Source organism: Podarcis bocagei (genome assembly GCF_964188305.1).
Source record: "Podarcis bocagei genome assembly, chromosome: 1".
Lineage (NCBI taxonomy): Eukaryota > Metazoa > Chordata > Lepidosauria > Squamata > Lacertidae > Podarcis > Podarcis bocagei.
In genome coordinates this window covers 5,399,295-5,413,493 of record NC_138125.1, presented here as the reverse complement: position 1 = coordinate 5,413,493, position 14,199 = coordinate 5,399,295, and the positions used below count along the sequence as shown (strand labels likewise).

The window sequence follows — 14,199 nt, the reverse complement described above, 5'->3', positions numbered from 1 at the left end:
TCCGCTTCTCTGGAGCAGCAGAAAACAACCTTTCTCCCTCCTCTATGTGACATCCTTTTATATATTTGAACATGGCTATCATATCACCCCTTAACCTCCTCTTCTCCAGGCTAAACATGCCCAGCTCCCTTAGCCGTTCCTCATAAGGCATCATTTCCAGGCCTTTGACCATTTTGGTTGCCCTCCTCTGGACACGTTCCAGTTTGTCAGTGTCCTTCTTGAACTGTGGTGCCCAGAACTGGACACAGTACTCCAGGTGAGGTCTGACCAGAGCAGAATACAGTGGCACTATTACTATTTTTGAATATTTCGGAAGTAGAACGGTCTTCCAAGACAGATTACTTTTGAAAACCAAGGTTCGACTGTATTGTTGCCTCAGCTTCAGGATCTGTCCTTCCAGTGAGCACTCAGGGCTGATTTCCTTCAGAATGGAGAGGTTTGATCTTCTTGCAGTCCATGGGACTCTCAAGAGTCTCCTCCAGCACTATAATTCAAAAGCATCCATTCTTCGGCGATCAGCCTTCTTTATGGTCCAGCTTTCACTTCCATACATCACTACTGGGAAAACCATAGCTTGAACAATACGGACCTTTGTTGGCAAGGTGATGTCCCTGCTTTTTAAGATGCTGTCTTGCCATGGCGAAGGGGCTTGAATAACTCAGAGAAGCTATGAGCTATGCCGTGCAGGGTCACCCAAGATGGACAGGTCGTAGTGGAGAGTTTTGACCAAACGTGATCCACCTGGAGCAGGAACCAGCAAGCCACTCCAGTATCCCTGCCAAGAAAACTCCATGGACAAAGACAACAGGCATATTATTATTATTATTATTATTATTATTATTATTATTATTATTATTATGTGCCTCCTCTGCTTGGCACCGTGTGTAGGGGAACCACCTGAAATCTGGCGTTGACCCCAGCTGCTGAATATTGATCTCAGCCCTATCATCACAGTGTTGGACATTTTCCATATCTGCTATTGGGTCCCCGGAGCACAGATTCACAGAAAGTGGCAACCAACCTTGCAGGATTCAACAGGATTTATTTGAAATGCATATGCAGGACAAAGGCACAGCACAATAAGCTCGCAATCTGCACACCCCAGTCAGGGTGCGCCCATTTTTTATACATTTGCAGAATACAATACCACCTGATTTCTGGGAAATCGAAAGTTATAGCAACTTCCTATGTCCCAATAATAATAATAATAATAATAATAATAATAATAATAATAATATATTATTTATACCCCGCCCATCTGGCTGGGCCTCCCCAGCCACTCTGGGCGGCTTCCATAAAAACCAAAAATACAGTAAAATATCACACGTTAAAAACTTCCCTGAACAGGGCTGCCTTAAGATGTCTTCTGAATGTCAGGTAGTTGTTTATCGCTTTGAAATCTGCTGGAAGGGCGTTCCACAGGGCGGGCGCCACCACCGAGAAGGCCCTCTGCCTGGTTCCCTGTAACCACACTTCTCGCAGGGAGGGAACTGCCAGAAGGCCCTCGGTGCTGGACCTCAGTGTCCGGGTAGAACGATGGGGGTGGAGACGCTCCTTCAGATATGGGCTTGCCCCCCCATCCTGCAATGGCCCCACCAGCCTCACCACGCCACGCTTATCTCTTTACAACCTTGAATAAAAAACATTTGAGCCTGTTCCATCAATGCCAGCCTTGTTCTCCTGACGCACCTCTTGTTTCTCAGAAAGGCCATTTGGGGAGGGGGGTTTCTTATGGCCCTACAACAGTGTTTCCAGTAAAACAGAACCCAGCACCAATTGGAGCAAAAAACAAATTGCACCTCCCTCCTCTTTGCAGGCTCTGTGGCCAAGGCTCCTCTTCTTCGTTGTACCAGCTCCTTACACCCCAACGCTGACCCCGCTCTGTAGATGCCTGAAAGAAATGGCCCTTGGTCGAGAGGACGACACGACACTATTTCTTGGCTCTTGCAAAGGAGGTTTGTGGAAGGAGGTTGTCAAAGGCCGGTCCACGTGCTTGAATGAGGGCAATGTGCCAAGAGGCACCCTCCACTCTCTTCCCACCAGTGGGCCAGTGTGGGAGCTATATATGAAGCCAACGGCAGAAAACCACAGCGTCCTTCCAAGCCTGGTGTACTGAATTTTCTTCTTGTTTTTCTCTTTAGTAGGCCTTCCAAGCGCCCACGGATTGGTAGCGAGGCTTCTGGTGAGGAATGAGTAAAAAAAGCAGGGTTTTGTCCCCTTGAAAAATAAAATAAGCAAGTGTGACGCATTTCAGTATATCAGATCCCCTACCCCTGGGTATTTATTGATCATCAATATAGGAACTTCAACTGAAGTGTACTGCCAGGGCCGGATTTAGGTTTGATGAGGCCCTCAGCTACTGAAGGTCATGGGGCCCTTGATATGTCCAGCTGTCCTTTGTCAACAACAAATTGTCGCTGGTTTTTTTTTTTTTTGTCAAAATAAAAAAATTCCTTCCAGTAGCACCTTAAAGACCAACTAAGTTAGTTCTTGGTATGAGCTTTCGTGTGCATGCACACTTCTTCAGATACTTTTTTTTGTGTTGAATATATGCCATATGGTAATTGATGGACCTAATAGGTATCTAAAGCCATTTGCATATGTTGCCGTGCAGCCAGTCCATGCAGAATGTAGGCACCCTATATACAGAAAGGAGCAAACCGGTGATATTTGAGGGAGCAGGCTAGCAGGCGGGGCCCATGACTTGCATCCTAGGAGCCTACACAGCACAAAACACTGTTGCTGTATATGGGTTTTATTTTGTTGTTTATCCTATATTTTGGAAATGTACAATTAAGAAGAAGTATATTGATAGTGAAATACAATTAAAAAGAAGTATATCTTTGGGAGGCCCCAAGAAAATGGGGTCCTGAGCTATAGCTTGTTTAGCTTATACGTAAATCCGGCGCTGTGTACTGCACAAAATTGTTAGTTCTAGTGCCGGATAGTGCCTCTGGAGCCCCAAACTCCTAAATTGAAGCTTCCATGAATTTTGCAAACTTAGCTGTGATTCCTGCACTGCGGGGGTTGGACTGTGGGGGTCCCACCAAACTCTACGGTTCTAGGAGTCTGTGATTCTATGAACTGTTTGCTGTGAGTCAGAAGTTTACAACCTATCCTTAACACATAATTATCTTACTAAGCTCTCTGCCCCTGTTAATGTTGTTCCATTAAACTTGATTTTGAGGCCCCCTGCCCCCTTTGTTTACCCTGTTCCTTATTTGGTCTATGTTCCTATGCATCAACATACAGTGGTACCTCAGGTTACAGACTCCGCTAACCCAGAAATAGTATCTCGGGTTAAGAACTTTGCTTCAGGATGAGAACAGAAATCGTTCTGCGGCGGCGCGGCGGCAGCAGCAGGAGGCCCCGTTAGCTAAAGTGGTGCTTCAGGTTAAGAACAGTTTCAGGTTAAGAATGGACCTCCGGAACGAATTAAGTTCTTAACCCGAGGTACCACTGTACTGGTGCAAGCGACAGCCACATCCTGACCACTAGTTGTCCCAGTTACAGGTGTAAGTGAGTTCTATACCTGCTCAAGCCTACAAATAAACCAGGGGTAGGCAACCTAAGGCCCAGGGGCCACAAGCAGCCCACGGGGGTCGTTTAACCAACCCACGAGCCGCCCCCAAATCAAGCCGCCCACTCAGCGAGTCCCCACGCACGCTGCGCGGGAACTTGATTCCGCGGTGCCAGAAATTGCGTCTGCACAGACGTAGATGTTGGAAATTGCGGCCTACAATCCAGCCCACAGAGGGATCTCTGCTGGAGTGAACTGGCAAAGGTGAACCTTGCTGACCCTGAAATATGTGGGATGTAAACACAGGAGCAGTCAATGACAACATTCCTAGAGTGTACATGTTAGAACATGGGGAGGGATGTCTGTCCAGCAAGCAGGTAAACTTCCTGGGACGGACTTCCTCCGCATGTGACCAGAGGTGGGTGTGGCCTCACCTGTGCAGGTAATGACAAAAGCACAGGGCAGGCAGCCATCTCTCTCTGCCATTTTCCTTCGATGAAGCAACATCTAAGGATGCTCTCTTGGCTCTCAGCCAAGAGAGGAGGAAAGGACTATCTTGCTATAAGATAGATTCTAAGTGTATGGAACCTTTTTAAGCTGTCTGCCTTCTGGGATCATATTGTGAACAGAATGTGAGTAAACTCTTTTATACTTTTATAAAGACTGTCGTGTCTTGTATTTTAAGAGGGAACAAAAGGGGAAATTACCAGGGTAATTATTACAGAGGTTCTAGCGAACCTGTGCACACGTTACCGTTGCGAACTTAAAGGGGAATGTCTATAAACTCTGCTGATATTTTGGGAACTTGTTAGCACAAGTTGGATAAGGATATAATTAGTCAATATATCCTCTCCTGCACCCCAGAACATTCCCACAAAATAAACCATATTCCAGCTGCAAGCTGCCTTGTTTACAAGCAATCTAACCGCAAGTTTGTTCTAACCAGGAGCTTAAGCAAGTCTGGGCTGCCTGGGGTTGTCTAGCAGTTGCAGCATTGTGGAGAAAACAACATCCTCATTCCTCACGCTCTCCTGCCGACAGGTCTTGGCGTCCAATCCGAACCAAAGAGGGAGCTGGGCACTGCAACTCTTACATGCCCTGCACTGCAACATCCACACGGCCATCACCAAGTTGTGGGCCAAACAAATCCCATTCCTTTGGGACTCCTTCCTAAGCAAGGCAATGAAGCAAACAGGTAAACCTCCTTTGCGCATGCCCACCCAGAAACACTTTCGCCCTGGCCAGATAGATAAAACTACAACCACCAGTGGTGGAGAGCAGGGTGGGGCAGGGCTGGTGCGCATCCTGGGGGCGCGGGCAGGGGACCAGCCGCAATGGCACCCCACCAGGATTGCGCTACCAGGGGCGGTGCGCTCCCCCCGCACTCCTCTTCCTCCACCAGTGGCAACCACCCTTTCCTTTTTTACGTGGGAGTAAAGTTGAATATCTGGCTGTCAGGTGGCCATATTTGCCTGTCTAATGTGTTTATAGGGACGCGGGTGGCGCTCTGAACCACAGAGCCTAGGGCTTGCCGATCAGAAGGTCGGCAGTTCGAATCCCCATGACGGGGTGAGCTCCCATTGTTCAGTCCCAGCTCCTGCCAACCTAGCAGTCCAAAAGCACACTAGTGCAAGTAGATAAATAGGTACCGCTCCGACGGGAAGGTAAACGGCATTTCCATGCGCTGCTCTGGTTCACCAGAAGTGGCTTAGTCATGTTGGCCACATGACCCGGAAGCTGTCTGCGGACAAAGAGCCAGTGTGGTGTAGTGGTTAAGAGCGGTAGTCACGTAATCTGGGTAACCGGGTTCGCGTCTCCGCTCCTCCACATGCAGCTGCTGGGTGACCTTGGGCCAGTCACACTTCTTTGAAGTCTCTCAGCCCCACTCACCTCACAGAGTGTTTGTTGTGGGGGAGGAAGGGAAAGGAGATTGTTAGCCGCTTTGAGACTCCTGAAGGGGAGTGAAAGGCGGGATATCAAATCCAAACTCTTCTTCTTCTTCTTCTTCTTCCCTCGGCCTGTAGAGCGAGATGAGCGCCACAACCCCAGAGTTGGTCATGACTGTACCTAATGGTCAGGGGTACCCTTACCTTTACTTTAATGTGTTTATATACCACCTTCTTCTCAAGGTGGTCACATGGTTCTCTGCTCCCCATTTTACCCTCTCAACAGCCCTGTGAGGTAGGTTTGGCTGAGATGCAGTGACTAGCCCAAGGCCACCCAGTGACTTGTAAGATCAAGTCCTTACAATAGCGGAATGGGTATCATGTGGCATTTGCAACAGATGCTGGTATTAACCTTTGAAGCTTGAAATGGCCTGGAATGTTGCGACCCAAAGGACGTTTTAGAAAACAGATTACCATGTTCTCATTATGATGTTATTTTGCTATTAATTCGGTGGTTTCATGTTTCAGCTCAAATGGCACAATTTCCTCCCCTTTTTCTCATAGAAAGTACTGAGATCAGGAACCAGGAATGGGAGAAACAGCTGCTGCAGGTAAGGAAGTGCTGAGATTTCACCTGCAACAGGTGGGGATGTGGTAGGGCAGGTCTGAAGATTTAACAGACCTGGATACTGGCTGGTTATCCTTTCATTTTAAGCCAGTGATGGCCAGACTTGGCCCTCCAGCTGTTGTTGGACTACAGTTCCCATCATCCCTGACCACTGGTCCTGTTAGCTAGGGATGATGGGAGTTGTAGTCCCAAAACTGCTGGAGGGCCAAGTTTGGCCATCACTGATTTAAGCTCTTGAGTCAAACTATTGGTCCAACCAGCTCAGTTTGTTGCTGGGCTCCCAGCTCCCAGCAGTTCGAGCAAGCATGGCCAATGTTAGGTAATGATGGGAAGTATAGTCCTAAAGACTTGGGGTAGAGATTCTGCAGTATCCATTTGCAAGGACACAGCCTTCACTACAAAACCTATATAATTTGGGTTGAGTAACTGTAACTCTCCTGAGGCTCCAATACTTTGGCCACCTCATGAGAAGAGAAGACTCCCTGGAAAAGACCCTGATGTTAGGAAAGATGGAGGGCACAAGGAGAAGGGGATGACAGAGGGCGAGATGGCTGGACAGTGTTCTCAAAGCTACCAGCATGAGTTTCACCAAACTGCGGGAGGCAGTGGAAGACAGGAGTGCCTGGCGTGCTCTGGTCCAGGGGGTCACGAAGAGTCGGACACGACTAAACAACAACAACAACAACAACTGTTTTCAAGGACTATGGTGGGAGGAAGAGAAGGTGAAGTGCTGGAGAGGCAGAAGGTGGTTGGTTGGAAAATAAACAGCCGAATGATATGTTTTTCCTACATAAGGTGGTTTGCATTCCTGAATTAAAAGCCTGACTAATCTGGTGTGCGCCCCCAAATATTGAACCCCCCCCAAGAGAATTTTCTCCCACAAGGGTTCCTCATCCCAGTTTTTCAAAAGGGCATCTCCCTTCTTTGCAAATGTAAGGTCACCATTCCAGACAGAAAGGTTGTTGAGCTTGTTTTGCAAAAAGAAATTGGATGTTTTGGAGCTATTTTTGAGTACAATGGGCCAAAACGGCACTGCCTACATCGGTTGTCATACGTTCAGATTTCCCTGGACATTTGGGAAGTGATGGTAGGCAACATATTTTGTTCCTGCTTTTGCTTTTTGTTCATAGTTCCTGAGAAGGACCTTGGAAACCATTGATGACAACACTTGGACCCAGAATCTGAGCAGAGAACTGGAAAGTCAGATGACGAGCTACGCCCAGCAGTCCCCCGAAAGGGTGTGTATCTCTCCAAAGGCATTGGTCCTTGTTCCTTTGCTAATTAGTTAATAAAAGGCATGAAGTCTGGATTAGGGTTGGGCAATATCCGGTTTTCAGCATCATGATATATCACCGACTAAACATCATGATATATCATGATGCCTGAAATATGGATGGAGTTATTTAGAGACATTGATAGGCTTCACAATTTTCCCCAAATTGTGACTTTTGATGGCAACAGTCTCTTGCAATTTGCTGGAGGATTGCTGAGACAGCAGAATTAGCAGGGGCTGCAGGAATCGAGAGAAGCATTGACTGGTTTCACTGGCATCACAACAGGATTCATGATATATTACCAGGCCAAAAATTAGAATCATAGAATCATAGAATCATAGAGTTGGAAGAGACCACAAGGGCCATCGAGTCCAACCCCCTGCCAAGCAGGAAACACCATCAGAGCACTCCTGACATATGGTTGTCAAGCCTCTGCTTAAAGACCTCCAAAGTAGGAGACTCCACCACACTCCTTGGCAGCAAATTCCACTGTCAAACAGCTCTTAATGTCAGGAAGCTCTTCCTAATGTTTAGGTGGAATCTTCTTTCTTGTAGTTTAGATCCATTGCTCCGTGTCCGCTTCTCTGGAGCAGCAGAAAACAACCTTTCTCCCTCCTCTATATGACATCCTTTTATATATTTGAACATGGCTATCATATCACCCCTTAACCTCCTCTTCTCCAGTCTAAACATGCCCAACTCCCTTAGCCGTTCCTCATAAGGCATCGTTTCCAGGCCTTTGACCATTTTGGTTGCCCTCCTCTGGACACGTTCCAGTTTGTCAGTGTCCTTCTTGAATTGTGGTGCCCAGAACTGGACACAGTACTCCAGGTGAGGTCTGACCAGAGCAGAATACAGTGGCACTATTACTTCCCTTGATCTAGATGCTATACTCCTATTGATGCAGCCCAGAATTGCATTGGCTTTTTTAGCTGCCGCTAAAAAAACTTCAAACTGGTTTTGGAAGATAGTTCGATATATCGCCCAACCTTAGGAGAGTCCTCCTTAGCCAGGACAAAGCTGCATACAGAAATATGTATTAGGAGAAATTCACACTAAAATGTTGAGAAGTTTTCACGAGGATTTCTTTTTTTTTAATACAAACTGATGTGGAAATGCCGAGAGCTGAAGCTAAGATTGGAAACATGTCATCCCTAGTGGGGAAGATGAGGGTTCTCAGGTGGTCCTCTCTCTAGCTCCCTTAGTAGAGCATCTTCTTTGCTTGTAAAAGGTCCCATGTTCAATTCTCAGCATCTCCAGTTAGGACTGAGAGAGCACCCACTCTGACACCTTGGAGAGCCTCTGCCAGTCAGTATAGCATAGGCACCAACTCCCCAGGGCCCTGGGTGCCTGAGCCCCAACAAAATTCCCCATGAAGGGGCCAGAGCCTTGCACACTGTGTGGCACCAACGGTCCAGGGCACCCACAGTCACTGAGCCAAATTGGCACTCCTGCAATGCAGACAGTACTAAGCTAGATGGATCAATGGTATAACCCAACTTCCTTTGTTCTTCTCCCAGTGTGGTGTAGTGGTTAAGAACAGTGGACTCGTAATCTGGTGAACCGGGTTCGCGTCTCCGCTCCTCCACTTGCAGCTGCTGGGTGACCTTGGGCCAGTCACACTTCTCTGAAGTCTCTCAGCCCCACTCAACTCACAGAGTGTTTGTTGTGGGGGAGGAAGGGAAAGGAGAATGTTAGCAGCTTTGAGACTCCTTCGGGTAGTGATAAAGCGGGATATCAAATCCAAACTCCTCTTCTCCCATGATGCACCTACTATGATCTGTGACATCAACATCTAGCCCAGGGGGCGGCAAGGTTTACCTCACCTGGGCCGGTTCACTCCAAGAGAGATCCCTCCGTGGGCCGGATTGCATGTGCTCCCATGATTTCTGGCGTCTGCACATGTGCAGGTGCGATTTCCAGCACTGCAGAAGTGAGTCCCCGCACTATGCTGTGCTGGTTTAGCACAGCGCGCAGGGACTCGCCGAGCGGGTGTGTGATGGCCTGGGATTCGGAGGCTGAACCTGAGGAATCCCAGCCTGCACAGGAGTCCCCGCCTCCAGAACCATCTGAGCCAGGGCAGGGGCCTGAGCCTGAAGGGTCCTCACCTGTGCTGGATCCTCAGGTGCAGGCACCAGCTGAGTCTGCTCTGGCTCCTGAGGTGACGGAGGCCCCATTGCCTGCAGGTGCTCCACTCTCAGCCCCGTCAGGGGAAGCTGAGGTTGCCTCTGGGTCTGGTAACCCTCCAGCCTCTCCTGAGCTGCAGAGGCTCAGGGCAGAGAGGCAAAGGGAACTAAGTTCCCGCAGGAGGAGTGCTCGCCTCCAGGCCAGGAGAGGCGAGTCACCAGAGGATCAGGGCCACCCTATGCCTCGGGGGAGATAAAGGCCGGCCAGCCCCAGTCCCAAGTTGCGGGAGCAACATTTGTTGGTAGTCTGTTCCTGCCTGCACCCTGTCCTGCTCTCCTGCCGGAGCTCCTGACCTCACCCGACTCCCTGCCTTGGACCCAGCTTCAGCTTTGACGGACAGCCTCCATACTGCACCCTCAACCTCGGACTGGACTCAGACCTCGCCTCTCGGTTAACCCATGGGACCAGCGCAGGGTGGCTCAGTTGGGGGCAACTCGTGGGCCAGTTTAACGACCCCCATGAGCCACTTCTGGCCCATGGGCCTTAGGCTTCCGACCCCTGACCTAGCCTATCCTTTCCTTATTATTCCTTTTCAGAGGTTCCTCTATAAATCTCTGGGAATTGCCCTGACCTGTTGTGAAGACCCAGCCTTTGTTCAGAGTCGGATGAAGCACTTGATAGAAAACGCAAACTATATGGAACAGCTAGAGAGAGAGGTGCGGTGCTGGTGGGACCACATCTGAACCCTTCAAATGTGATTTCTTTGCTTTGTGTCTTTGCTACATTCCCTGCTTCTCAGACCAGAACGGGCTACTCAAACCGTCTGCAATTAACATCCACACAAAAGTACAATACTACTAGTGGCAGTTTCTTCCAACGCCCCCTCCCACCAAAAATTCAGTGGGTGGTATAATACAAGGTCCAGGCTGTCAGATTGCATTTCTTAGTGCAGAAAGTATTGCTCTAATATGTGTAGAGATCTTTCCTATTCTAATTCATTCAAGAGGGTCCTGGAAGCTTCTCTGTGTGAAAGAAACAAGCAGAAGGTTCGTGATGTTTGGGTTATTTCTTACGAGAAGCTGAGTACAGCTGGCTTAAACTGGTTCTCTTATCTCTTCTTTCAAGGCCATGAAAGTAAGGCTAGAAGGAGCCTGGGTTTCACTTTCTGTCTCTCTATCTTTCTGGTGTGGTGTTCTGTATATAGTGTTAAGGGTTATAGACTTACTATATGTTATTGTAAGTTTAAGTCTGATGCAACTGGATTTCTTATGGACAGCGCCAACCCTGAATGTATTGGATCTGTGACCATTATGCTCATTTGCCTTCAGTAGCAGTAGCAAACTCTGCTGGATGAAACACAATTGCCTCTGGTCTATTTTTTGGGAACCCTGCAACGTGTTTAAGGTTTTACTCTGCTAACTATACATTGGAGTTCTGCACTGGATCAACACTAAGTTGAATTTCATGACTCAGGCAACTCCCATTTTTGGCGCAACTGACATGTGCGCAATCATGCACAGACGCACAGCGTCAAACCAGGAAGTGATCTGGAAAGGCCATAAAGACATCACCAAAATGTTTGACCTCAAACTCATGGCATCCATTTTTGTCTCTGGGATTAGTATGTATTTCATTTTATTTATTTCAGATGTTTCTGTTTTCTCTTCCTCACCCAAGCTCCTCAGCAGAATACATAAAAATTGCAAAAAATAAAATAAAAATTACAGTGGTGCCCCGCAAGACGAATGCCTCGCAAGACGGAAAACTCGCTAGACGAAAGAGTATTCCGTTTTGGAGGTGCTTCGCAAAACGAATTTCCCTATGGGCTTGCTTCACAAGACGACAATGTCTTGCGAGTTCCTGCTGGTTTTTTTCCCCTCCCCCCTTTTTCTAAGCTGCTAAGCTGCTTATCATCTGATCCGATCAGCAGATAAGCCGCTAATAGCGCTAATAGCGCTAAGCCGCTTATCAGCTGATCCGATCAGCAGATAAGCCGCTAATAGCGCTAAGCCGCTTATCAGCTGATCCGATCAGCAGATAAGCCGCTAAAAGCCTCTAAAAGCCTCTAATAGCGCTAATAGCGCTAATCCGCTAATCCTTCAATGGGCTTGCTTAGCAAGACGGAAAAAACCGCTAGACGAAGAGAATCACAGAATGGATTCTTTTCGTCTTGCGAGGCACCACTGTACAGTGTATAAAAATCATTTAAAACATAGGTAAAGGTAAAGGGACCCCTGACCATTAGGTCCAGTCGTGACCGACTCGGGTTGCGGCATTCACCTCGTTTTATTGGCCAAGGGAGCCAGCGTACAGCTTCCAGGTCATGTGGCCAGCATGACTAAGCCACTTCTGGTGAACCAGAGCAGCGCACGGAAACGCCGTTTACCTTCCCGCCGGAGTGGTACCTATTTATCTACTTGCACTTTGACATGCTTTCGAACTGCTAGGTGGGCAGGAGCTGGGACCGAGCAACGGGAGTTCACCCTGTTGCGGGAATTCGAACTGCCAACCTTCTGATCGGCAAGTCCTAGGCTCTGTGGTTTAACCACAGTGCCACCCACGTCCCAAGCATAACTAAACATAAAAACAGAAAGCACTGAGACCTGACAAGGCTGATTCTTTTCTATTTCTATTCCACTTTACAGAAGATCATTCAGATCCTTTCTTTCTCAGCTGTGGGACATTTAGATCTGACCTTAGCCACGTTGCAGGAATTTGGAGCTGGGATGGGTCTGAAAATTAAGATGTCCTCTATCATCAGTCGCTACAAGGTAATGGAAGAGAGACTCCTCTCCTGGGTTAAACGTTGCGGGTTTAAGAACGGCCTTACAAGAAAGGAGATTCCAGTTAAAGACCAGGGAGAACTTTCTGACAGTAATTGTGGTTCAGTAGGGGAACGGTCTCCCTTGGGAGCTGGTGGACTCTCCTTCCTTGGAGGTTTTTAAGCAGAGGTTGGATGGCCATCTGTCAGGGATGCTTTGGCTGAGATTCCTGCATTGCAGGGTGTTCGACTATGTTAGATCAGGCATACTCGGCCCTCCAGATGTTTTGGGACTACAACTCCCATCATCCCTGACCACTGGTCCTGTTAGCTAGGGATAATACAGTGGTACCTTGGGTTAAGTATTTAATTCGTTTTGGAGTTCTGTTCTTAACCTGAAACTGTTCTTAACCTGAAGCACCACTTTAGCTAATGGGGCCTCCCGCTGCTGCTGCGCCGCCAGAGCACGATTTCTGTTCTTATCCTGAAAAAAAGTTATTAACTCGAGGTACTATTTCTGGGTTAGCGGAGTCTGTAACCTGAAGCGTATGTAACCCGAGGTACCACTGTAATAATAAAATTTTATTTATATCCCGCCCTCCCCAGCTGAAGCCGGGCTCAGAGCGGCTGACAACAATAAAAGTAACACAGTTTACATAAAATCACAATCAACTAAAATGCATTCCAAAATCAATTCATTCTAAAATCAATTCAAAATCAAATTAATGGCAACCATTGGACTAGAGTTCTATGAGGATTGCCAAAGGAGGAGGGTCAGACTGTGCCTTGGCCAAAGGCCTGGTGGAACAGCTCCGTCTTGCAGGCCCTGCGGAAAGATGTCAAGTCCCGCAGGGCCCTAGTCTCTTGGGACAGAGCATTCCACCAGATCGGGGCCACAACCAAAAAGGCCCTGGCTCTGGCTGAGGCCAGCCTAACCTCCCTGTGGCCCGGGACCTCCAAGATGTTTTTGTTTGAAGACCGTAAGGTCCTCCGTGGGAGAGGCGGTCCCGTAGGTACAAGGGTCCTAGGCCGTATAGGGCTTTAAAGGTTAAAACCAGCACCTTAAACCTGATCCTGTACTCCACCGGGAGCAGTATAGCTGGTATAGCACTGGGTGAATGTTATCCCGCGGCGAGGACCCCATAAGGCATTCTGCACCCGCTGGAGTTTCTGGGTCAGTCTCAAGGGCAGCCCCACGTAGTTGTAGTCCCAAAACATCTGGAGGGCTGAGTTTGCCTATGCCTGGACTAGATGAGCCTTGGCGGTCCCTTCCCTTCTATGATTCTGACTCCAATCTCTCTATTTCTTGTTCCTTTACTATTATTCTAGGTTTGAGGGCTTTCCGTGCTCTGCAAATCCCTTTTCTCATCTGTCATTTCTTTCCGGGCTGCCTTAGAAGGGCGGGGTATAAATAATAAATTATTATTATTATTATTACCACCTTTTTATCTCTGTTCCCTTAAACTGCTTACTCTGCAAGCAGAGTGGAACACCTCCCAAGAATTCCTCTCTCCCCTGCTGCTCCTTTCAGCTTTCCTCCTTTTAATTCCTCCTCAAGCCCATGGCCTCCCTGTCAGCATTTCTGCTTTATCTCTGCACAGCGCCAGGAGAGACATCAGCTCCCACTTGCCCAGACCTGGTTTGCTGCCAGTGGAGCATCCGGCATGGACTTACAGAGGCACGACAGCATCTCTGTTTCCTCCTCACACTTCCTCTTTGAAAAATCTCCTTTGGGGTGTCATTTGGGACTTGCTGAGGGAGGGGATAAAGTTGCTGTGGTGTGTTTACAAGCTCATTTTAGTGAAGGCCGATGCATGTTTTGCAGAGATTCATGAGGTTCTTTCCCCCTCCCAAATTCAGATGAGTGAGCTTGTGGAAATAATACTTAAAATAAATTCGTGGGGTTTTTTTAAGAAAAGAGGAGATCAGTTGTTGTTGTTGTTGTTGTTGTTGTTGTTGTTGTTGTTGTTGTGTGTGTGTGTGTGTGTGTGTGTGTGTGAGAG

At 48.0% G+C, this 14,199-nt stretch overlaps 1 protein-coding gene across 6 annotated transcripts in view; it reads left to right on the top strand.

Annotated features, from left to right (window-relative positions):
* LOC308585378 (maestro heat-like repeat-containing protein family member 2B) overlaps positions 1 to 14,199 on the top strand; it is an 82,370-nt gene that overhangs the window by 25,416 nt on the left and 42,755 nt on the right. For all 6 annotated transcript variants that reach the window (XR_014007349.1, XR_014007350.1, XM_081191008.1 and 3 more), the window contains exons 14-20: positions 1,817 to 1,955; positions 2,142 to 2,182; positions 4,562 to 4,715; positions 5,971 to 6,017; positions 7,165 to 7,272; positions 10,032 to 10,151; positions 12,081 to 12,206. Coding sequence is in view for 4 of the 6 variants with exons in the window: in XM_081191008.1 (XP_081047134.1) it covers positions 1,817 to 1,955; positions 2,142 to 2,182; positions 4,562 to 4,715; positions 5,971 to 6,017; positions 7,165 to 7,272; positions 10,032 to 10,151; positions 12,081 to 12,206 (735 nt within the window). In the remaining 2 variants the exon portion in view is untranslated. The remainder of the gene's footprint in view (positions 1 to 1,816; positions 1,956 to 2,141; positions 2,183 to 4,561; positions 4,716 to 5,970; positions 6,018 to 7,164; positions 7,273 to 10,031; positions 10,152 to 12,080; positions 12,207 to 14,199) is intronic.